Raw genomic sequence first — 24,217 nt, 5'->3', positions numbered from 1 at the left:
AAAGGCCAAAGCCCAAGAAAAGTAACCGGTTAACCCAGTTTTCCCAAGGAAGCGCCAAGTTTTATGATGTTCGGGATATGCTACGTACATGCGTGTGTGCAGCTCCATAACGTACCGGGGAGAGACATTTCTAAGCCTTGTTTCTGCCCCGCCGCTGCTCCGCACGGCGCGCACTCCTCTCGCCCTCAGCAGCTCCTCACCCGCGCGGCGGCACCGGCGGGACGGGCGGACCCGGCCTCGGACTCGAGGAACGGGAGGCATGGGCGCTCTCCGCCCCTCAGGGCGGTGAGACGGGCGGACCCGGCCTCGGACTCGAGGAACGGGAGGCATGGGCGCTCTCCGCCCCTCAGGGCGGTGGGACGGGCGCTCTCCGGCCCTCGGACTCGAGGAACGGGAGGCATGGGCGCTCTCCGCCCCTCAGGGCGGTGGGACGGGCGCTCTCCGGCCCTCGGACTGGAGGAACGGGGGGGATGGGCGCTCTCCGGCCCTCGGACTGGAGGAACGGGAGGGATGGGCGCTCTCCGCCCCTCAGGGCGGCGGGACGGGCGGCCCCAGCCCCGCCCCATCGGCAGCGGTCGCGGCGGGCGGCGGAGGCGGTGTCGGTGGTGAGTGTGGCGGCGCCGGCCGGGGCGGAGGCGCTGCCCTCGGGGCGGAGGCGCTGCCCTCGGGGCCGCTCTCTGCCGAGCGCCTGCGGGGGAGGCGGCTCCCAGCCCGAGCTCGGGGTGGCCGCTCTTGTCCCGCAGAGCGGCCGGGCCGGGCCCGGGGAACCCCGGCTCTGACCGAGGGGTCTGTGGGTGAGGGCGGGCGGCGTTGGTGCCCGGCAGGTTCCGGCCTCTCCAGCCCCGTGCTGCAGGTTGCAAACACGTGTGGGTGGGAGCGTAAGCGCAACACAGAGTGGCTGCATGGTAGAGCTGCTCTACGAGGGGAAAAAAAAAAAAAAAAAGTAAGAAAAAAACCCCACAATCTCATCCTGCTCCTTAATCCATATGGTAAAATTTATTCCTCTGCGCACAATTTGTTCCATTCCTTGTATATTATGGAAGAAGAAATGACAAAATGTTGGCTACTATGATAAATCTTTCTCGTACAGGTTTTAAGTTCAGTGCCTTTGCCCAACCTTCCTGAGTACAGTTCTCTTGGCTCAATAAGCCATTTATTGCATATAGATGGTAGGAAAAAAAGTCCTGGAGAGCCCTCCACTGGTAAGATGGCACCTTTTCTTTCTCCAAGGCTTTCATCCTCTAGACAGTAAGAAGAAGCAGTCCTTTGAAGACTTGATGGCATTTAGCTGAGGTATAACATTTTCCACATTTGCGTATCCAAAAAATATTAAGCCCAGGACAAATATAACAGGGGTTATATTTACATTATGACATTACTGTGGTGGCAGACAAGCTTTCAGTGTTTATAGTAATGTTTGTCACTGAGGCTCCACAGTAAAATGAAACTATTTGTTACCTGAAAAAATGCAGCAGCTTAATGGGTCTGACCAAGTGTCGTTCAAGCTCTGTGACATGTTTTTTTAAGAGATGGAATAACTCAAGCTCAAAAAATGAAGGAACAGGAGCATTTGGCCTTTTGTTTCAAAGGAAAAAAATGAATAAATTACAAAATTGTAACTTTTAAAAAATGCCCCAGAGGTTCGGCAGCATCCCAACGTCAGGGTACTGTATGACGGGAGGCTGGGCAGCTGTGAAGGGAGCAGAGGAGCTTACAACTCAGAAATTGTATCTATGCTGGAACAGTTACAAAGCACAGCATGAACTAAATGATTGTTAGTACACAGATGTATTCATCTATTTCCCATGACCAAGTCCAATTATATCTTCCAGTCTACTTTAAGAACCAAACCTGAGTTTCAACCCATCTTCCAGTCTACTTTAAGAACCAAACCTGAGTTTCAACCCAGTTAGCAACCAGAATGTTGCTACCAGTCCCACCAAAAAACATTTACGGCACTGACCTTTCTGGTAGCCTTGCTTATTTCTCACTCCTCTAAAAATATAGAAAGCTGTAGGAGTAGTAATTTGTTATCCCTTTTCCTCTAACATGTTAATTTTCCTGTCTTCTCTATGGATATGCAAGCCTGAATTCCAGGAGGACTGACTACATGAATGCTTCAGAGCACTGAAAATTAGAATAGGATGAAAAGAATTCCTAACTTAATTTCTGGGTTTTGCAGACATGACTCTTGGCCAAAATGCGGATGTCTGTCTCCAAGATTGAAAAAAAGAAACATTAATAACACTAAGAAAGAAATTATTATTATCTTTTAATTCCCCCACAAAGAGCAGTGCATTTTCTGTGTTTGAAGAACCTTACAATTTTGAAGAGGGTTGAAATGGGGTTTGCAGTACTTCTCTAGCTGCCTGGCGTTGTGCAACTTCCCTGATCTGGAAGAAACTCTGTATCCCAATGATAAAAACTCAGTTTAGGATAATAGAAACCATCTCATTGATGTGCCTTACACATACTTGGCTGTGCTAAAACATATACGGGGTAATAATTGAGAGTGCATTCATCATAAAAGTAACAGGAAATAATTCTCTTGAGCCTGTGGTATGTCTGAACATGTCATATAAAATTATACTGGGAATATGTGTGTTTGGAAAAAAAGAGTAGAAGTAGGCCTTGCATTTTTTTTTTAGAGGAGTGTTGGGGAGAGTATCTGGTTATATTAAGGAGGCCTTTCCCTTTAAATCCTTGAAGTTTAAGTGGAGGTACTCAGAGTTACAGATGAGAAAAGAGGCATTTTTAGAAATAAAAGAAGTCATAGAAGTACTTTATAGGAGGCTTTTTCATTTAATGCCCAGTAGTCTTGTCTCTTGGGTCTGAACAAATGCTGTTCAGTTTTCACTGGAAAAGTGTCCCAAAGATAGAAACAGTGGGAGAAGTGTTACATGCCAGTGCCCATTCTTACTGAGGCTGTTCAGCAAAGTTGTTTCCATCATGTTCCTCATCAAGTTTTCACAGTTTCTACATTTCTGTGGTATTAAAGGTGGATATAATTTTTCCTTCAGGTATTTTAGGCACTTGCAGAGATTGACCACACCACAGCTACACAGGTCTGCTGCTGCTCATGCAGTGTGGTGGTTTTGTGTGATTGCCTTGTGTCAAATAATGGTTCAGGTTTTCGGTGCAGCATGGCACTAATGCTGGAAATATTTACTGCTGTCAGTAAGTTTTCTTACTTGCAAGTTAGTTCTGCATGTAAGGCTTGCACGTTTTTGTTTAATTTTTCTGTTTCTCAATACAAAATGAAACAGGCAAAGATATGCATGTTTGTCTCTCTGCACTAACTAACTACTGCAAGTGTTCACTGGGGCTGCAAGAGTTGTGCTCTCTTTGGTCTGACCCTGGGGAACAGCACCAATGTCATGGTTATGTTTTAAGATAGCATCAGTATGTTACAGAAGTAGTTTTTGTAACCTTAGAGAAGGGGAGCAATAGAGACCTTAATAATATTTTTGATTTTGCATAGTTATTCTCAAAGATAACCTTGAATATGCTAAGTGGTATTATTAGAAATCTCTTAAATGGATTTTCTGGTCTTTTAAGCACATGTATTTCTTCTGTGTCTTCAAGAGTATCCGCTGACTAGCGTCAAAGATTTTCTTGCTGTTTACTTTTGTTTGTGCTCAGACTAGCAGAGTTTCTTATTGTAAATGAACATAAATTGTTTACTTGCAGATTGCTAAATGCAAGGGGATTATGGGGCTATTTTGAAGGACTAATTGAGTTGGCCACAACTCAGTAGTGTGTGGCCAAGACCCTAATTTCAGAAGTGAGACTGAGTTTGTAGCACAGGAGTAAGAGAAAGGCAAAATCAGCATACTTTTAAAACTTATGCATTGAGGCATCTTTGACTGGCCTTTTCTATTAGTTAGTAAGTGTAAAGGAGAGTTTCTGGTTGGACTAAAAGTATTCTTCTTAATGAAAACATCATCCTTTACTGTGCTGTTGATTCATGTTTTTTCTTTCTCAGGAGGCTCGCATTATATCATTTTAAGAGGCCATGGCATTCCTTTGTTTCTAATACAAATAGTATAGATTTTTCTTTTTTTTTTGTTCTTTTCTCCTTCTCAGGTAGCAAATCCGGGGGGAAACAGAAGTTATACACCCTTTAATGAGTAAATTATGGAAAACAAAGTTAATAATTATACTGCTGTGGCTACTGTGTTTCTGACATTAGATTTGTGGGTTACATGGGTCTAACACATTTCAGTCATTGTGGCAATGTAATCTAACATATGTATATTAAAGTATCTTCTGCAAATAGCTGCATGAAGCGCCAGTTCTTACTTCTTTTTTGATAGTTATTAATTAACAGGATGTATTTTCTCCAGTCTGTGAATGATGTTACTCTACACAAAGCTGCTTTTCTAGCTGTTTTCAGCCATGGGAGATATTTAATGTTTGCCAAGTCACTGTGACAAAACTTACTGTAGTTACATAAAGTTCATAGGCCTCCCTCGCCAGTGGGACTGGTCATCTTAATTATCCTGATTTCAGCATACCTGATATGAAACACTTGGAAATGGAGACAAGTTTTAAAGATGTGTAACTTTTAAAAAATTGGGCTCTTCTTCTATTCTCTATTAGCAATTTTAATAGCAATTTTTATTACACAAACACATTTTCACAAGAATTCTAACAGAGACTTTGAAGCTTGAATTGCATTTAATCTTACCTATTATAAAAAGAAAAGAAGATCAATGTTGTCAAATAAAGGAAACCTTCCTCTGAGATGATATTCAGAAACATTTTTCAGCCCTGTCAATTACACAGTTTCATCCTCTATGCTTACAACTGACAAGGTCATAATTTAGTAGCACTTACTTAATTGAAACAAAATCACTGGGGGGAAGAGGGGAGTATCTTGTCTTAAAATCGCTTAGTGGTGTGTAGGAACTCCTTCCTAGAATCTGTAAGGTTTTTCAGGTCACTTATTTATTATGCAGGCATGTTTCTTGCTTCACGAAACTTCTGTCGCCGTGGCATTAAGCTAAGAACAGATTTGCTTTCCAGATCCATCAAACATTCCACCTCTGCAGTAAGTATTCCTTCGGCTCCATAGAGAAAACTATTTCGTATTTCATGCAATGTTTTAGAGATGCACTAATTTTGCAATGTTGCAAATATATATGCTTTAGCTGTGGTTTATTTCATGTTACAGATAAAAACCTTTTATTATCAAGAACAAAATAAGGTATTTCAATCAGTCAAATATTAACCAGACTAGCGTAACAGAATTTGGTGATTATTGCTTTGTGTATCCTTTTCAGTCTTCAAAGTCACATCTAGCACATATCACACCAGACTGATTCCCTAGCTTTTAGAGAGAAGCCTGAGATGCAGGAGACAGGTTCATTCTTAGCTTTATCACAGGCTTTTGGTAAGACTATTTATTTATTTTTATCTCAGTTTTCCTTTAATAATATGACAGTAATGTTGCTTCTTAATGCTGCAACAACAAGGGGTCTGTAAGTACCTTAAATTTAATTTTATATAGAATCTCCTCAGTTTCCCAGCTTAACTGCTTATAAGATTGTGTAACTTTATTTTAAGTCTTCCAGTTGAGAGAAAACAGCTTTGCAACATGGCAGGCAGCTGGAGATGATACTCTGCATTCCATGTAGAACACTGGAATGTAAATGGTGTTCCCAGTTCATCTAGTCAACAAATTGGGTCAACTAAGGCATGTGACAGATCCTTCAAAACAGATGCTTGAATCATCATACTGGAAAGTTGCAACATACTTTGTCCATGAGAAGTTTCTTTTAGTGTGCAAGCCACTTTGTAGGTCAGCTTTTGCCTGAGTCAGTTTTTCATATGGTGTATGTATTTCTATTCTGTTTAATTGAGTTGGATATTCACATTAAATGTCCTCAAATTTAGTACTGGTTGTTTTTGTTGGTTTTTTTTTTAAATTTTAAATTTTTTTAAGACCTTGGTTTAAGTTGAAGCTCTTGACAGTGCATTCTACAATTTATTTATGTACCATGTCAGAGTGTCTGCTTCCAACATTATTAAACTTACTGACATTCAATTTCATTACAAGTTTCTCTGAATTAAGAAAAGAGATAAATACAAGCAGCACCTGGCTTTCTATCAGGTGCTTTCCTTGTTAGAGGGTGTTAAGAAAAGTAGGAGGTCAGTTAGAGCTTGATGAAGACCTCGGTCTCCTGCTTAACACCCATCTTTGAGCCCTGGAAATCCGAGCCCTGCACCTAGAAATGGATTGGAGATTATCAGGTGATGACACAACTGGGCTGAAAGAAAAAATATTCTTAAGATTTGTCACGACCTTCTGGAAAAAGAATGCTAATGAAGATTTCATTTTAAAATCTCAGTTAATTAGTTGGCTTCCCCAAAGTAGTGAGGTTGACCTTAACACCACTGTAATCTGAATCTGTGAAAACCTGAAAAATAATGCAAGTCCTGCTATTCTTCTTTAAAACTAGTTCCAAGATATAAGAAAGAAAGAAATATAAAGACTTGAATTGTTAAATATATTTAAACTTGTATAGTATGGAACAGTAAGGTGAATGCTGATTTTATTGTCAATACATTCTTAGCTAGGGAAGGTTACTCAATGCAGTTAAGATTTACATTATAGTTAATTATAAAGGTCCTGCAGTTAATAAGCCTTTAGCTTTTAGCAAATTGAAACTATTTAAGGAGAGGCAGTGCATGGGAGAAATTTACTCGTAGCAGCACACAGAATTGTCATTGTTAATTACCAAGATTTGAGGTGAGTCTTATTCCCTCCTCTACAAGAAGTAGCCTAGCATGTAAGAAAAGACATGTGTGTGTGTTTTAGTGTAAGTATTGCCTATGTTGTTTGTATTTTTAAAGTACAGCCAAACATCTATCATATTTACCAAAACATACACTGTAAAATCAGATTAATCTTCTAAACTATGTGTGTTTTTAAATAAATGCAATACAGATTACCTAGTCAGGACTCTTCCTTAACTCCCTCTTGTTCTGTGTTAAGAAATCTGACTTGACCTGTATAGTGATCTTAAAGGTTTTCTTCCTGAGGACAGCTAAAAGGTGTTCTGTGTTTGATTCCTCTTGTGTTTGTGTCACACAATGAGGTCAGAATCAGATCCGTTGAGAAGACAAAGGAGCAGAGAAGGTTCTTTTAATTTTAAATCTTCCTATTCTTCATATCACAACATATGAGATGGCTTCATTACTGTAAGCAGCTTGAGTGCAAACATTGCCCTGCAGCATACTCTGTCTTCTAGGAGTCATTTCTATGGATTCAAAGTTGAAATTTGGGTGTAGTGGTAATGCAGACATTTTCATCTCAGAGTATGCTGGCTAGAATATGGTTTTTGAATTTTTCTGGTAATAACAATAGCTGGCAGTGGTAAAAGTAGCTAAAAATCTGTAGCTTTACTCAAAGAAACAGGAGTGTCTGGAGTGCTGAGGGACTATGTAAATTCTATGTAATTTTTTCTCTGGTATCAAGCTAGTTTGCAAAGATAGATATGAAGTTGCATCTTTTTTGTTTGCACATAGAAATAAATTTGGGTTTATTTTTCCTAACTTTTTTTACCGTTTTAGCTTAAAAATACCACAACTATCCGTAGGTTTTTCTCTGCCTCCATACAGAGTAGTTATTACAAACATAGTGTGCTGAAGTTTTCCAATACCTTAATTTAAGGTATGAATACACAGAAAAAAACATATTCTGATGTGGTTTTGCTGTGCTCTAAGGTAGATACTTTAAAGCTTAAAAAATCTGAATAAAAATAGGAAATGTCTTTGCTATTTTCTTTTTACCCATCAATTTAACAAATAAAATTACATTGCAAATGCATATTTCCAAACTGGATTGAGCAGGAATTGGACTAGAAATAGCATAGTCTTTAAGCTGTTAGCATATCCTAGAAAATAAAAAGAGAGTATGTACGCTAATTATTTTCTTTTAAGGTCATCTTTTAAAGCTATTGAGCTAAATTTTGCCCCTCCTCCACCCTTGCTGGAAGTTTAGTGCATTTAGATAATGACAAATGAGAATTCAGGACATTTTGGTGTATTTTCTTGTTAGTCTGAATTCAAGCTATTATGGAAGCTTTAATGAAAGAACATGTCTATAATTCTGTGTAACTACTGAATTCAGCTGGCAGTGGTGTATTTGAGGAAGCATGAAGGAGGGTTTTCATGCCGAATCCGACAATATCGTACATTGTCCTTCTTAACAAACCCCTTCTGTCTGTATGTTTTGATCTTGCAGACAATGCCCTTCAGACACAAAAATACAAGACGAATTGAAGGCCTTGATAGCAATGTGTGGTAAGTAAGAGGAAAATATCTGCAAATTTCAGAAAATGTCCTTGGCTGATGTATTTTCTTTCCAAAAAGATAATTATTGCTAATAATAAGATACATGGCAGTTGCTATCTCTGCTGGAATATATTTGGCACCTGTTTAGAAGCAGTGAATTAAATTCAATTAAAGGTATGATTAATTTATATTTTTGAGCTTTAAATATTAGGCTTGGTCTTCTCTTCATCTATTAAACCATGTGAGACAAATATAACTCATGGGCATGGTAATATAGCTGATTTTCAAATTTAAATGTTAATTCTGTTGAATAATGTGTTTCAATTACACCTGATTTGTGTTTACCAAACAAGTCAGATTTTTTTAAAGACGTTATACTTGTTTTATAATTTGGCTCATTATTTTTAATACATCTTTTTCTAGGTATTAAATTGGTTTTAATGCAATATTGCCATCCCTGATAAATATGGAATTTTCTTAGTTGGTGAAAAGACTATTTTGGGCTTACCTTACTTGTATGTATGTGTTGCATTACTTGTGTGTACATATACAAAAGGTGTTTTGATTATTCAGCCTCAAGCTAATTTTTAGTAATTTGTATTCATTTTTGACAGGACTGTGATGCTATGTGGGGAGAGTTATGATGGGGAGAGGGTTGTTTTGTTTTGTTTTTTTTTTAAATCTTGTTAACATATCAGTAGGGAGGAAAGAGTAAAATGTAAAGCTGACCTGTGAAGGGAGGAAGGAAAAATTGTTCAAGGATCCTGCAGGCTATTAGAAACAGTAAATGGGCAACCTGAAACAGTCTGTTGCCTAAAATTACTTAAAAAAATTGTTGCAGTCCGAGGTGACTGGGTAGTTTAAATGACACCTTCAATTGACTGAGTTTAATCTTTAGGACATTTAATGTGCCTGGTATTCAATTTCTGCATATATCCAGAGTAACTGCATTTGTGTATCTGCACATCTGAGCACACTTCTACCGGAAATGTAATTCTATGGATGCAGAACATCAATCTTTTCTTGGGTGCTCTTTGACTCCTGTGATCATTTACATTATTTCAGCCCTCAGCTCTCCATTCTACTTAAACCTGTTCCCATTGCTGTAAATTTGGCAAAGTGAAATACTTTTGTTTTGCCTTCTAATGCTAATGAATAAAAAGATAATTTTACCTGGTATGTTAACTTTAAGATGTTTTTCCCTCCAGGGTTGAATTTACAAAAGTGGCAGCCGATCCCTCAATTGTTAATCTCGGTCAAGGCCTTCCTGATATATCCCCTCCCAGCTATGTTAAAGAAGAGCTGGCAAAGGTAGCAGCAGTTGACAGACTGAACCAGTACACCCGAGGCTTTGTAAGTATTGTGGAACTCCAGGACCCAAGTTCAGTGGAAAATGTGCCACAGGGAAAAAAATTCTACTTTAAATTAGTTTTATCCATAGATCATAGATATGTCCCCAGTTAAGTTCATCTAGTAGCCTTGTCTGTTACTAACGGACTTCCTCTGTGTAGGCTTCTTTGAGGCAGAATCCTTCAGCAAGAGCAGAATGGTAGAGCAGGTCTGGGAGGTCTCTGAGGAGTTGATTCAGTTTAAGGAGTATAGGTTATACACTTACCTCTGACTTTGGTCAGTGGGAACATGAATCAGACAGTACAATGGGAGAATGAGAAAGAAATACTTGGTACCACTTGAGACAGCACCTCTAGGATTAAGAAGATTCACCCACAGAACTTAGCAGGTTTCAGTGGAGAGTAGGAAGGGATGAAAACAGGAAGTTTTTGCCCCTAGAATATATTTATTACACATTCTGTAAGCTGGCTTGTAGAGTTTCTGTCTTGAGCTGGGTGTGAGTATATGGCATTTATCATTGTCCAAGGCAGGGTATTCCAGGGGACTATTACTGTTTTAGTATGACCAGTTCCTTATTTGGTTTGTCTGTCTTTTGTTTTGTGATAAACTGTATTGCCCAAATGAGAATCACGTGCCAGGACTGCTCCAAGACCCTAAGGAATCTATCGAGTATTTTTCTAACTGACCATGTTATGCAGCAGGGGCAGAAAAGCATTGTATATAGGCCAGCAGGCCAGAAACTGCGTTGGTAGTTGTGGCATCACTGTGAGCATATTCCAACATAACATTTTGCCTATTTTCTGAGAGTCTACGTGCATTAGAAATGATGGGGAGCAGCAGTGGCCAGCACTTCCCTAAAGGACAAGCTCTCACAGTGAGCAGAGTGAAGGTCTGGGCAGCTGTGCCCTGGGGAGGAAGGCATGCCCAGAGATACTGTGTGAGGCAGCTCAGCTCACCTGAGATCAAGCCAGGAAGTCAGTCCGCAGATCAGGCTCAGGAATGCTAACCACAGACATAACCCAGTCATCACTGGGCAGCTCCAGGGTGACACAGCAGGTCTAAGGTTAAGCCACAAAATCAACAGGGACCTTTAGTGATGTACAAAGACTCTCTGCAAGTTCGAGATACATACATATATACATACATATAAATATACAAACACATAACAAAAAATTCTCTCTATGTAGACTTGAAACAATAAAGCAAGTTACTTTCTTTTTGTTTTGAACAGGGACATCCATCACTGGTGAAAGCTTTGTCTCAAGTCTATGAGAAAGTTTGTGGAAGAAAGATTGATCCTCTCACAGATATCCTGGTGACTGTGGGAGCTTATGGATCTCTCTTTAGTACAATACAGGCACTAATTGAAGAGGGAGATGAAGTAAGTTTTTATTGGAAATATTCACATATACTTGCAGATATGAGAACCTTTTTCTTATTTTTCTACTTCTAAATATAAACTAATGTTTGGGCTTCTTTCTGTCCCTTTTGGTTTGATTTTTTACAGTTGTACATCTGACTTGTGGTTTCAGAAGCTGTGATTAGGAGACTATCCTTTGGATGTCTTCCTATCACTCATCAATTTACAAGCACCTTTTTTACACTCTTAGGGTATCTGTGGCAGTTTCTTTAGCACTGTTACTGTTAGGTAACACAATACACACTGATTTCTTATTTGAGAAGATGTGGGTTGTTGTCTGCAACAGACAGCTAAGGGTGGCACAAAGAATTGTTGGTGTTTGGGTAACCATTGTGTATCAGGTTCTGTTTTGGGCCACTGCTTGGTGGCAGCATAGGTAGCAGAAGAGCTTGTTAGTTACCCTGCTAGCTGTGATGGCTCAGCTCTTCACTATTGCTGATGTCTGCCTTTTTGACAATGATATAAAAAGTCATTTTACAGGAATATTTGTATCCATAGTGGATAAAAACTTTTTGTCTTGTCATGTATTTTGCTTTCAGTGTTTCATTCATTTCACTTGTATATTGTATTCTCATCTTGCTTTTCTGTTGCTCTGATAGTCACTTCTCTTTTGTTTGGAATAGCTCTATAGGCCTTTGCTTTTGGTGGGTTTTTTGTTTGTTTTGTTTTCCTATTGTCTAGCCTCTGTGTAGTTTTTATTGAGTTTTTCCTCTTTCTTTACCTGAGAATTTTTGTCTGATAAAATTTGAAGACTTGACTGTTCTTCTGAGATTTCTAGATACTTGGAAATCCTGGAATTTCATGGGCATAATTAGAGCAGCTCTGCTTTAGTTCAGTAATTTGCCATTGCTATTTCCCATCTTTGCATCTTTACCTTGCACCTTCAAATCTGTGTGTCGGACTCAAACATTCTTATTATTATAACTCAACAGTTGTAATGTGTAACTAGAAAAACAGCCTCTGTGTGTTGTCAAAAATGAGTGGTGCTTATCATACTTAGCCTGGGGGCATTATTTATTGTACTCTAAAAGGAGGAATATTCTGAAATGTTATAACATTAAACCTGGAGTGTCAGAAACATTATCTAGCTATGGCACCAAGGTAAATGTAAAAATATGATGGTAGCATGCACAGTAAACTCTTTGTTTCTGATACTGATGATTGTCATTTCAGGTAATAATAATAGAGCCATTTTATGACTGTTATGAGCCAATGGTAAAGATGGCGGGTGCAAAGCCTGTTTTTATCCCACTAAGATGTGTGAGTAACTTTTTAAAAATTACTAATTATATCAAGTTTCTCATCCATGTTCAATACAGTTTGCTGAACACCTATTTTATGCTTTTCTGTATCGTTTTTTGTAATATCAAATTACATAAAAATGAGATCGATTGCTAGAGTGTAAGTCTGAGACAATGATAATCCAAAAGAGAATATTTTATTAGTGTTGGAGAAGGTGTTATTATGTTTCTTGTTTGCTTTAATTTGTGCATTCTGAAAGCTGATTAAAACAGCTTTCTTCAGTTTTCAGTGCAAATTATGGAAGGGGGATCCTCGTATCAGTGCAATTTCTCTGTCAGTTGGTTTTCAAAAGGTTTGGTTCTTGATTCCTCCAGCAATTCCTACAATGACAGAATACAGTTTCTTTTCCAAAGTATGCTTGCTAAATAAGGGCTGATCATGTAGTAGATGTATTTGCCATACATACAGAATTACTGGTTCCTTTATTGTTAAATAGGCTATGGGTTAATTGTCAAATTGGTACTGCTGGCATTATGCCCACAGCTTGCAAGGATTGTTCTGTATGCCAACTGTGCCTTGTGCAACCAGCAGCCTTGCACAGGAAGGGCTGAGGGGCTTTTGGGCAGCACTGTTGCAGGAACACCATGAAATCAGAACAACACAGAGTGACAAAACCTCCAGGACTGCAGTGGGAGTGGGTGAGACTGTTCCTCTGGAAGTCAGTCTTCTGGGGATTTTTGAATGACAGGGCACCTCCAAGCATTTTCTGTTTCACACCCTTGTTTTCGGTCTGGGCCTCTCCCAGTCATTGCAGGTGTCCTCCCAAGGGTAGTGTGGCCATGCTCCGTGCTCTCTGTACCAACTGGCCCAAACTTCTTAACCATTTGTAATACCTCAGGGATACTTGTATTGTGTAGTATATAAACTCCAGGGACTCAGAAGTGCAGATTTTTAGCTCTTTGGCCATTTTCATTAGTTTAAGGAAGAGGAAAAAACCTTGAATCCCCAGGGGTGATCAGTCTTTTCAGTCAAGCAAGCACACACTTGCTCTACTGTCTGGCAAGTCTGTAAACTCTCCTGCCATGTGACTGGGCTTTCTGCATTACACACTGTAATGATCAGCACGTGTGCAACAAGATCCTGGAAACCAATTCCTGCAGGGGCTTTAAGACGAACAGTGGCCAGAGGAGGACAGCCACTGTCATAATAGTTTACCTGCTCCTAGAACAACCTTCTCTTAGGTGAGCAAGACAGCTTGGATAGGTTGTCACATGTGGTTATGAAAGTGTTGGAGAGTGATAAGTTGAGCAGGTCTCTTTAGGCTGCAACATGTATTAAAGTCACATATAAATTTGTTTCAGTTTTGGTTTTTGTGTTTTTTTTGGTTTTTAGAAAAATGATGGAAAGTCTGCATCTAGTGCTGATTGGGTCTTAGATCCTGCTGAACTTGCAAATAAATTTAATTCCAAAACAAAAGCAATTATTCTGAATACCCCACACAACCCGATAGGCAAGGTAAGAGTTCTGCTTTAACACCACTTTAATTTCAAAGAGTGCCTTAAATACTGTGATTAATGTATTTTCCTTTACTTTTCCTCTATCCCAGGTTTTTACCCTGGAAGAACTCCAAGTAATAGCTGATCTCTGTATTAAACATGACACCCTGTGCATCAGTGATGAGGTGTATGAATGGCTGGTGTATAAAGGGAATAAACACATCAAAATAGGTACTGATTTTTTGTGACATCTTAGAAGTGGTTGTGGAATGATGCTGTGAACTTGCTTCCCAAGGATAATGCTTGCTAGAAGAAGCTCATACTTCAAGCTTTGAAATTTTTCAATGTTTAGGCTCTAAGGAGGAGATCCCCTGTCTTTTCTAAAAATTATTTTAAAGAATAATTTACAAATAGAATTTCCAAAGCTCTTAAGTGACTTTAGAGAAGATATCCATAGAAACCAGTGGGACTGATGCTTGTAAGTCAGTTATGATCATATGAATTTGCCATCCTTATTCAGTTACTTTGTTGGCCATGACAAGTATAACTGTTGTTACTGTATGGGTATTAGGCAGTGCTTTGAAGAACTAATAGAAGGAAGAGGAATTAGAACTTCCTTCTCAAAGCTTTGTAGAGATAATAATGAGGGAAATGGACAATGAGGAACACAATTATTTTGGATCCAATGATTACAATAAACTAAAAAATAGTATAAAGGTAATTGTGGAGATAGTGCATGAGCATTGTCCCTCTGAAGGATGGAGACAGGGTTAAATACTGGACATTGAATTCAGTCAAGTCCTGCCAGTGCAGTATGAAAGCCTGGTAAATCTTCAGGTAGTGTTGCTACAGGGGTAAAGCACCACTGCAAGAACAAACCAGAAAAACAAGTAATGATGACAGGTTCTTGATCCTCTTGTTTTACTTGATCCAAGTTTCACTGAATGGAATCACTTCCACTGCCTCAGAACAATTTAATCTAGCGCAGTTTACTGAACTCCTTTGCCAGTTCTATAATGCTACAGCTATGTATTTCTGTGAAAATTTCTAGTCTGGTGGCCTTGGGTTGGCTCTGCTGATGTATTTGAAAAGTCCAAAATTTCCTTCTCATATGTACAGATATTTTGTTTCTGATGGTAGCATCTTGCATGAGCTACCTGTTCTGATGTACTTATTGTTGTATTGAAGGCACATTTCAGTTGTGTGCAATAGAGGAATATAGTTAAGATTAAACAATGAAATCAAGACACTGAAGTATAAATTAGACCTGAAAAGACTTAGCTTTTTTTCCTAGCTCTACCAGCATTTGAATGCTGAATAACTTTGCTTCTAGGCTTCAATTCCATATTTGTAGAGTGACAGTAAAATCCATTGGTGGGTGCTACGTCATTGTGAAAATTGAATCTCATGAGTAACAGAAAGAAAATTATATCTAAATGACCCTGTAATACTTGTTAGCTCAGGTGCAGAGTTGCTGATCATCCAGCTGCAGTACACTGATTGTATTGGCCATGCATAGGCTGTGAGTCTGTTTTGAGGGTGACCTTATTCCATGGCTGTTGTGATTGCCTTGATAGTGATACTGTCTCCAAGACCTTCAGACATGGAAAAAGGAGAACATTTTGGGTCCATTAATGTGATAGTAATCTGAGTCACTACATCTTAACAGGTTACCTAACAGTAACTGATCATGTGTCCCAGCTGCAAAGTGAAATCAGATATAATAAAGATTTCTGCATGGGCTTAGCAGGTGTTTCATGGCCTTAGCATTTCATGCAAGGCTGTCTTCAGAATCAAAATCTCTGTGTGTGGTGTAAGGTAATCCCTTTTCCTTTTCAACAGGTCCAAACACATTGTCAGCTACAATTCATCTTATGGACAGGTGGTGAATTCTTAAAATGCAGTATCTCCATTGTCATCAGTGTCTTAATGCTTCAAACCAAAACACTGCACCAAGCCAAAGGCATTCTGTAATTTAGCATAAAATGTAAAAGTTCTGTATAAAGAAAATGCAAATTAAAGCCCAGAAAGTTAGTCAACTAGGTTTAGGTATTGATTCTCTAACAGATCCCATGATATCATCTTTAACTTTAGCGTTAAAAGTATTCTAGAACTTTCAGGGTAAACTGTAAACAATAACATTATTTTAGTGAAAGAAACAGGCTCTCCTCTTTTTTTACTTAAGTTTCTCATATTCCTTATTAATTTTAAGTCTACAAAAATAATACAATAAAAATGAGTGTGTTATTTCTCTATTTATAAACTCTTGTGTTTCCATAACCTCTACATATTCTATCCCATGCAGTGACACTTTTTTTTGGTGGGTGATACAAAATGGATATTGCATCAATTTACAGGATCTGATAGTTGTTCCTTCATACAATTTAGCAGGGGTTGCTGGCCACAGCTCATAAAATTAGTACAGTCTTTGTCACTGAAGCAGTTTTCTGTAGCATATAACACTTCATCATGTTTCCCATCACCTGGCTTCTGTAAAAATGTGGACTTCCTCTGCATAATCATTAAGGTTGCACTGACAGATTTAGAGATTGCACCTCATAACTGAGGATTCTGAGCAAGCCACTCAACAAGCTGAGTACCATCCTAGGTAACAGGCTTATTTCATGTTAGTTTGCACTTCATTAGTTTTTAAATTGTAGTCAGACTTGGTTATGGTGTCATATGATGTCATATATGGTTGCCAAGTGGCATGGGGAAATTTCCCTCTCTATTTAAAACTTGTTTGTAAAAGCAATGGAGCTGCTTCTTTCTCTGTGCCCTTGTACTGCTGCTATTGTTTGAAGTGCTGTCACATTCTATCTCCGAGGTGGAATTCCTGTGGCAAAACAGGCTTGCTAGAGGCCATTAGCTTTGAAAGGCAATTCTTTTTGCAGTCCGTGAGAGCTAGTTTGGGTGCCTCTAGGAAGTGATCTGTACTGTTGGCCTAGCTTGGCAGAAGATACATCTGTTCAAACCTTTTCTTTTCAAGATCACAGAGTAGTTGAGTGTGGGTAGGCTAATAGAAAAATCAGTTTCATGCTGTTTGGTTTCTCTTCTTGGTAAGTTTGTTCAAAAAATTGCAATACATGTTTTCAAGTAACTGAAATACTTATGCCGTGTCTAGTGCCAATAACTGCTGCAAAAACTTCCTTGTAAAATTCAGGGGCTTAATTTGGAAAATCTTTGTTCATTGGTCTCACTAGAGGGGAGATTTAACAACTGACAGATTCACTAGTAGGGGTTCTAGTATGCAAATGAGGTGAAGTCAGATGTTGGTGACTCCTGTAATTACAACCTTGACTGACTTTGTGTCTCAGGTGTGTCTGGATTTGTCTGTTTCTCTTGAAATTAATTAAGTTAGAGTCCAAGTAGAGCTTTGCAGAAGCTGTATGGAGAAAATAAATTGTAAACCACAGGAAGAGACCTTTGCTCTGTTATCTCCTTGGAAAGGGAACAAAGGATTTTGGTCTCCTATCAGATACAACTGCAAAGACAGAGACAGGCCTCTGTGAGTCCCTTAATCCTTGCAGACATTTCAGCTGACTGCTATCGTCAGTCAGTCTCAGGCCTGTTCAAACTGTACAATACAGCATAATTTATTTACTCACTCTGCTAGTTTTCTGGTGTTCTGTTGTTTGGTTCTGGGTTAGAAGTCTTAGTAATTATTTTCTTTTTCTGTTGTCTGAGACAACTGGTGACACTGAACTGGACAATTGTAGTAAAGTGGGTTGCAGTGCCTGAGTTAATGTTGTGTATAGTACTATTACCAGGCATCAGAAATAATCTGTCCTGGGGTGAATGGGTAGCCTTAGATAATATTTTTCATATGGATAATTGTGCATTTTTGCTGAGGATAATTAACATGTAGTTTTCAAACTGTACCTCTTATTTTCTGTCTCTTCTTTCTCCTTTCATTAATCCTTACCTTCTTTTCATGCTAAAAAGCACTGGCCCATATATCCTTTCTCATTTGTTACAATTGCTATAATTTTAGAATATTCTCATTGGTTGCTTAAGATTCTGCAATGAACATACAGCTCTGAGCTAGGGGCAGTGCAATTCTTCAAATTACATGGAATATGTGAATGCACCTGTACCAAATTAATTTTATTTTATGTACAGCTACATTGCCAGGTATGTGGGAAAGAACAGTAACTATAGGAAGTGCTGGGAAAACATACAGTGTAACTGGCTGGAAGGTAAGAAGAATCAATACAAATGAGTTAAATTTTATAGAATGCATTAATTACTCTAAAAACACCTCTGTTTTTATGACCTGTGTTCTGAAAGTTTCTGGCAAATCTTCATGTCTCAAAAATGAGACAATACCATTCAGTTGGAGCAATTACCTATCTTTAACACCAATGTCTTAATTATCTTCTTGTCTCTTAATTGATAAACTCTTGTGAGCATAAATTACTAAAAGAACCATCACAGTATGTTGTGTTCAAAATCAGTAAAGATTCTTGGAGAAAACATGGATATTATGATATTTTAACTTCCCAGTTTTTGCCATCTTGACTTTTAAATGTGTATCAGAAAGTGAAAAAAAAAAAAATTAGCAACTAAATTCTTCATCACCTGTGTTCAAAGTGATCCACAGCATATATGATGCAGTAGTGAGCTTTTGTTTTATGTTCAAACTGGCCTTGACACAGGAGCTTAAGGGATGGAAAGGTTCTAAACCAATTAGAAATAACATTTCTTATAAATGTTCAGTTGGATTTCTAATCCTTGTTATATGAAGAGTTTAAAGTTTTCTCAGTATCCTATGAGATATAGGGATAAGGGAAAAGAACTGTTATCTCAAATGTACCATTTTTAAAGGTATCATACACCAAGCTTTGTGTAAACCAGCTTTTTCTTAATAATTTATCAAAACAAATTTTAAAATAGAAAACCTTGAGACATTGGCTAATTTTTAGTATTTGTTATCTTTTAGTAACACCACTGCCCTCAAGTGTAATATATGCACACTTTCCTCCCTTAGCTTGGCTGGTCCATTGGTCCTGAGCACCTGATTAAGCATTTGCAAGTTGTTCACCAAAATACACTGTATACTTGCCCAACTCCATTACAGGTAGGTACAGATGGGGCAAAGGAGTTTGCTTTCTGGTGTAAGAAACTGTTGGCCTCACGTAATAAACCAGTAATCACAACAATAAATTTTTAGTTGTCAAGATACATATTCTAGGGTGTAAGAAGAGGAAACAAATTTGATCAGCTCACCAGACATTTAAAAAAAAAAAATCAGTCTTGCAGATTCTGCCATCTTGTACCCACAAACTTCGTGTTGCATAAAACATGACAATCTTAATGGTTTCCTAGTAAATATAAATGAAAGTTCTGCCTATTAGTGTCTAGCACTCTATGGTACATTATTATCAAAAAATTAAATTTAACTTCAGATTGTAAACTCTTGTGTCCAGGACTCTGCCTTCTATGTATGATTAGTGCTTAGCAAAAGATTGGGTGCTTTGGGTGATGCCACAGCACAAAGTAACGAGCAGATTACAGATGTATCTTGTGTAATTTGTGTGGTGATTTGCTTAATATGGGCCAGAATTGAACAAAAATCCACGTGATTTCAGCAGGAAGTGGGAGTGTCTGTGAGTTTACTGAGTGTTAATGGGTACTTTGGACCTCATGCTTCCAGGAGGCTTTGGCACAAGCATTTTGGATGGACTATAAGCGCATGGATGACCCAGACTGCTATTTTTACTCCTTGTCTCGAGAGCTGGAGAGCAAGCGTGATCGGATGGCTCAGCTACTGAAAGAGGCTGGACTAAAGCCTGTCATTCCAGATGGAGGATACTTTATGATTGTTGATGTTTCCACATTAAGTCAGTATAAAGTTTATTAAAGAGCATGTGGAAAGTAAATTTGGTTAATCAGAAAATTCAGCTTTGATTTTAAGCTATATTCTTGTCTCATATGCACCCATATGTGTGCATAACATTGTCAGGGGTACTAACAGGGATTGAAATTTTCAGTTTCACCTTAGCTGGTAAGGTAGATTTTATGAGCTTCAGCAAAGCATTTGTGATCCTAGCTTGCTGTCCATGTTTTGCAAAGCTTTGACAAGTTTTAGAGAGGATAAAAGAAGTAGATGAACATTTCTATTTTCAAAACATCTATGATTATGAGAATGTTGGAGAGCCAAGAGCCTGGAGAGCCAATATCCTGAGTTTGTACCATTTGTATTTTCTTTTTTCTGGTCTTTTTTCTGTTTATTTCTTTTTTTTTCCTAAACTGAAGTCACACCCCCAAGGCTCTTTGAAGCATTCTGAGCTCTAAACACTGTAAAATGCTGCCAAAATTTACAAACCTTTGAAAATTCAGGCTATGGTAGCTTCAGAGAAAAAATTCCCACATGGGAAGGTCTTTTTAGTTCCACATTTTTTTCACTAACTGGTCTAAATGGCATTTGTCATTTAGACAGAAATCTTTAAACACAGAAAGATATCACAGTTTAATCATGTGTCAGGAAGTTTTAGGTATCCCAGTTTCACAGATGAGAAAACTGCATTTTCAGGGATTATTGCTGTCCATGCAATAAATGCACTCTTCAGTACCCTCCATAGCCCTGATCCCCCAATAGCCCAGACTTCAGGACTTCTTGGAGTATTACATGGCTTTCTCCCAAGCTACATGTCTGAATTTGCTTTGGGTGGAAAACAAGTGCTCAGATCAGAAGGGAAAGGTTCAATCTGTTGGCCTATTTTACTTCTTAGAGTATAATTTTAAAATTATATATTAAAATAAAACATCTTCATTCTTAAGTATTAACTGTAATAAAATGCTGTTAATGAATGCCTTCCCATTTGAGTCTAGGAAATCTTACAACATATTTGTTTTACATTTAGATGTGGATCTCTCTGATGTAGATGAGAAACAACCTTATGATTATAAATTTGTCAAATGGATGATAGCATCTAAGGTAAGATGTCTTAGTCATACTCTAGTTTTAGGAATGCTTTTCTATTGAAAGCAAGAGCAGTGCAACTGTAGTTCTTAAATAATGTAGTAGAGATGTTCAATTCAAAATATTATTTGGTGTTGCTGATAATGGCGTGACTAAAATATTGTAAGTATGTTGAAAATGTACATTGTAGGTTTGTGCTACATCCCAGTACTTTTCTTTCAGAATGCTTAAGTGTTAGTTGTACAAAAGTACCTTTGAAATATTTTGCCTAAGAAAAGTAATTTGAATTTAATACAAGCCTAGCTAGTGCATAGCTGAACCTTGTCTTTCCCTCATGTGTTGGGAGGGAGAGTTCTAGAAACAGAATAGTAAAATCATCATGTTCAAACCAAATTTTTATTCACATTTAAATAAGCAAATGCTATTTCTGTTTTATGTTTCAGAAGCTGTCAGCAATTCCTCTTTCAGCATTCTGTGGTCTTGAAACAAAGAAACAGTTTGAAAAATACATACGTTTTTGCTTCATTAAGGTAAGTTTGTGTCCTGAAAATCAATGCAGTACAGGAATCTGGAAGAGACTTATATTTTTCCCAGGATCTCTTGTATTGAAAGCTTTTAGGAACATAAAGTTGGTTTGATGTAAAATTCAGCACAAAGTATTTTCAATTGTCTTTTTGCTGAGGGACTTCACACCATCAGTGTAGGTTGCATGGGTAGGAAGGGCAACTGGCAGAAAATAACTGGATGGGTAGCCCTTTTAAGCTTATTGTATGGATTTTTAAAAACATTCTTGACCAGTGGTGACAGTGAAAATTATTGAGACAGTTAAGCTATCAATTAATGTGAAACCCATAATCCAGAGCAGAGAATAATGCATAGTAGACTGTGCCCCATGTCCATTCAGTGTCCAACAGCAAAAACAGTGAAGAGGTCACCTTCAAATTTAGCTTGCTTGCCTGAAAACACAGAGTTTCACAATGAGCTCCAAATTACAAAAGAAAACTTTTTTTTTTGTGAATTGTCTGATTTTTGCCATTTTGTAAGCACCTTCTTTGCACATACTCTTCCCCCTGTTCTTGAAAGGCTGAAAGGCTTTGGGGACAGGTATGTAAACTTTGATAAGCCCAAAGCCCTAAGATGTTTCCCAACTGTTGTATAACAGAGTCAGTATAATGGAACATGTGCAAATCCTGAGCTGTTCCGTGTAAAGATCAGAGCCTTAGCCTGAAACAGTAATGAAGGGGAGTTTCTCCTTCTGTTACATACCTCTTTTGATGAGGTGGAAAGTCTGGTAAAAACGGAGCCAGTAACAACCAGGATGAAGTTACTGGTTGTACCTGTGGCTGATAAACAGCACTACTGGTTTCAAGTTAGACTGCCTGTATGATTCACCAGGCTGGAGCCAAGCCGCACAGTTTGGAGGGATTATGTTTAAGTAGTTCACAGCATAACATGGTTGCAAGGAGTTTGAAAAATCCCAACTGTACTCACAGAGATTAGGAAAGTGTGCTAGCATGTTTCCAAACCAGGGCTGCTAAGTTACATCACTGCATTAATGCCATGAATTTATGTAAGTATTGCTTTCATTAAATGGGATAATATGAATGCTGAGATGATATATTTTAAAAATATCTAATAAATATTTTCAAGGAATCGGCATTAAATTCTTTGTATAGTCCAGATTTGTACCTAACAACTGTCAATGAAAAACTGGCTGAAAAGATATTTACAGGATGCAACTGAAGCAACCAAATACTGATTTGAGATGATATAATCATGACTTACTCTTTTCAGGAACTCTGTACTTGCAGTAATAGTGTTGTTTCTTGTTTTGCAGAAAGACAGCACACTAGATGCAGCTGAAGTGATTCTGAAGAACTGGAATAAACAGACAGGCTGATTTTTCTTATTAACTCTTCCATATAGTGTAACTATCTAATGGTAGGTTGTTTTTTTTTAATTGGAAATTTAAGAAAAAAATACTTAGTACAGAATTAACATGACATTGTAAATAACTTTTTACTTATACCTGCTGAGGAGTTAAAACAATTATTTACTGAAGTATGTGTAATGCAACTCAGAAGTTATTTTCAGTCTTTTAAAAATAAATTGCTTTTCTCTTAAAGAAACCCCAATGGGATTAATTTCTTTTACTGAAAGAAAAGATTTATAGTGTAAAATAAAAATATTTGTGTAAAATAAATAAATGATATAGGTATTTTAAAGCTTACAAGTAAAAATGGGGAGGTGTTTTTGGTATGAGATAGTATGGGAACTAGAGAGAGACTTAGAAACATCTTAGTTTGTGAAAGCAAATAACCTGCAGTAGAGGAAGATTAAGACCCATGGCTCATATTAGATAATGGCAGTGACCCTCTACATAGCTGTCTACCTTCTCTGTCTGCAGAAATGGCATCAATTTAAAAAAAGTGAAAAGTGCTAAGTTACATAATTACTGTTTTATTTCCCACAATAGTCATGTGGGGTGTTCTGAAAGTATTCAGTCCTCAACACAATTATAAACGTGGCATCTGGAATAGGAATTCTTTTTACTTATAGCTACCTTGTATTTATTACATGGATGAATCTACAAAGCAAAATATAGGAGACTTTGCTTTAGAGGCTCCTTTACAATCAGATGCACAGTGACTTAATTATTTGTGTCATTATTTTTCTTTCCATGTTACAACATTGGCAATGTCACACCAAACTTACTTCAAACTCCTTAGTTCTGTGGGGGCCGTGGAGGTGGACCTACTGCTGTTTAAAGGAGCTCAACTAGTTTGGTTTCAAGCACAGTAGATAAATGACTTGTTTCAAAAGAAGTCAGTATGGAGAATTCCTCTCTAGCTACCTCCTTTTTCACTTCGTTCTGCAATCTTTTAATCTGTGGATGGGTTTCCCACTATCAGAAGCAATCCAGTTGCTAGAGAAGTGTTTGGAGGTTGTGTCATAATTATTTGGACTCAATTTTAGCAAGTATTAGAGAACTTATCAACCACAGGGGATTTCTTCCTTTGAGCTAATAAATTGAAAAATATTCTTATTAAATAGTGGAGACATGGGCTTAACTGGTGTGGAAAGTCCTGCGTATCTGTTTAATAAATAGACAGCAAATTTATAACTGTTGAGAGACTTCAATACCGATCACTTTAAAGCATTGAAATAAAGGCACTTTTCAAAATCTATAGGCCCTCCTGTCCTGTTTATCCTTCTCTTTCAGCGAGGGTAGACTCATTCAGAAGGAATAAATTTATTTTCCACTGTTTTATAGCTTGGGCTTGAAAACTAGTTGGTGCACATTCTACAGACTAATTTTGCATACGGATAAACTCTTGGGCAGTGAAAGCCAGGACTCGAGTCCAGCGCTGAAGAGCTTTGGTCTCGCAAAGAGCAGTTTTTGTGGTTTCTCCTCTTCTTTGGCCTGTTGCTCTCTGCCAAGCTGGATGCGAGGGGGACAGACAGAAGGGGAGCTGATCACAC

The 24,217-nt window shown here is 38.1% G+C and overlaps 1 protein-coding gene across 5 annotated transcripts; it reads left to right on the top strand.

Annotated features, from left to right (window-relative positions):
* The first annotated feature begins 92 nt into the window (after nucleotides 1-92).
* On the top strand, nucleotides 93-23,935 carry KYAT3 (kynurenine aminotransferase 3). Of its 5 annotated transcripts, none has more exons than XM_038144744.1 (15): nucleotides 93-231; nucleotides 301-605; nucleotides 4,962-5,053; nucleotides 8,252-8,310; nucleotides 9,510-9,654; nucleotides 10,883-11,032; nucleotides 12,245-12,331; nucleotides 13,706-13,828; nucleotides 13,920-14,040; nucleotides 17,932-18,008; nucleotides 18,800-18,889; nucleotides 19,466-19,652; nucleotides 20,676-20,749; nucleotides 21,178-21,264; nucleotides 22,572-22,863. In XM_038144744.1, the coding sequence occupies exons 2-15, from the start codon at nucleotides 329-331 to the stop codon at nucleotides 22,632-22,634; spliced, it is 1,632 nt and encodes a 543-aa protein (XP_038000672.1). In that variant the 5' UTR covers nucleotides 93-231; nucleotides 301-328; the 3' UTR covers nucleotides 22,635-22,863. The 5 variants fall into 5 exon arrangements, with proteins under 5 accessions (XP_038000672.1, XP_038000673.1, XP_038000675.1 ...); XM_038144745.1 differs by lacking the exon at nucleotides 93-231 and adding an exon at nucleotides 23,464-23,935 and having other exon boundaries at nucleotides 314-605; nucleotides 22,572-22,675; XM_038144747.1 differs by lacking the exon at nucleotides 93-231 and adding an exon at nucleotides 3,021-3,065 and having other exon boundaries at nucleotides 499-605.
* The last annotated feature ends 282 nt before the right edge of the window (nucleotides 23,936-24,217 follow it).

Source organism: Motacilla alba, chromosome 8 (genome assembly GCF_015832195.1).
Source record: "Motacilla alba alba isolate MOTALB_02 chromosome 8, Motacilla_alba_V1.0_pri, whole genome shotgun sequence".
Taxonomy (NCBI): Eukaryota; Metazoa; Chordata; class Aves; order Passeriformes; family Motacillidae; genus Motacilla; species Motacilla alba.
The sequence above is the reverse complement of the archived record's forward strand: the minus strand, read 5'-3'. Positions and strand labels throughout refer to the sequence as shown.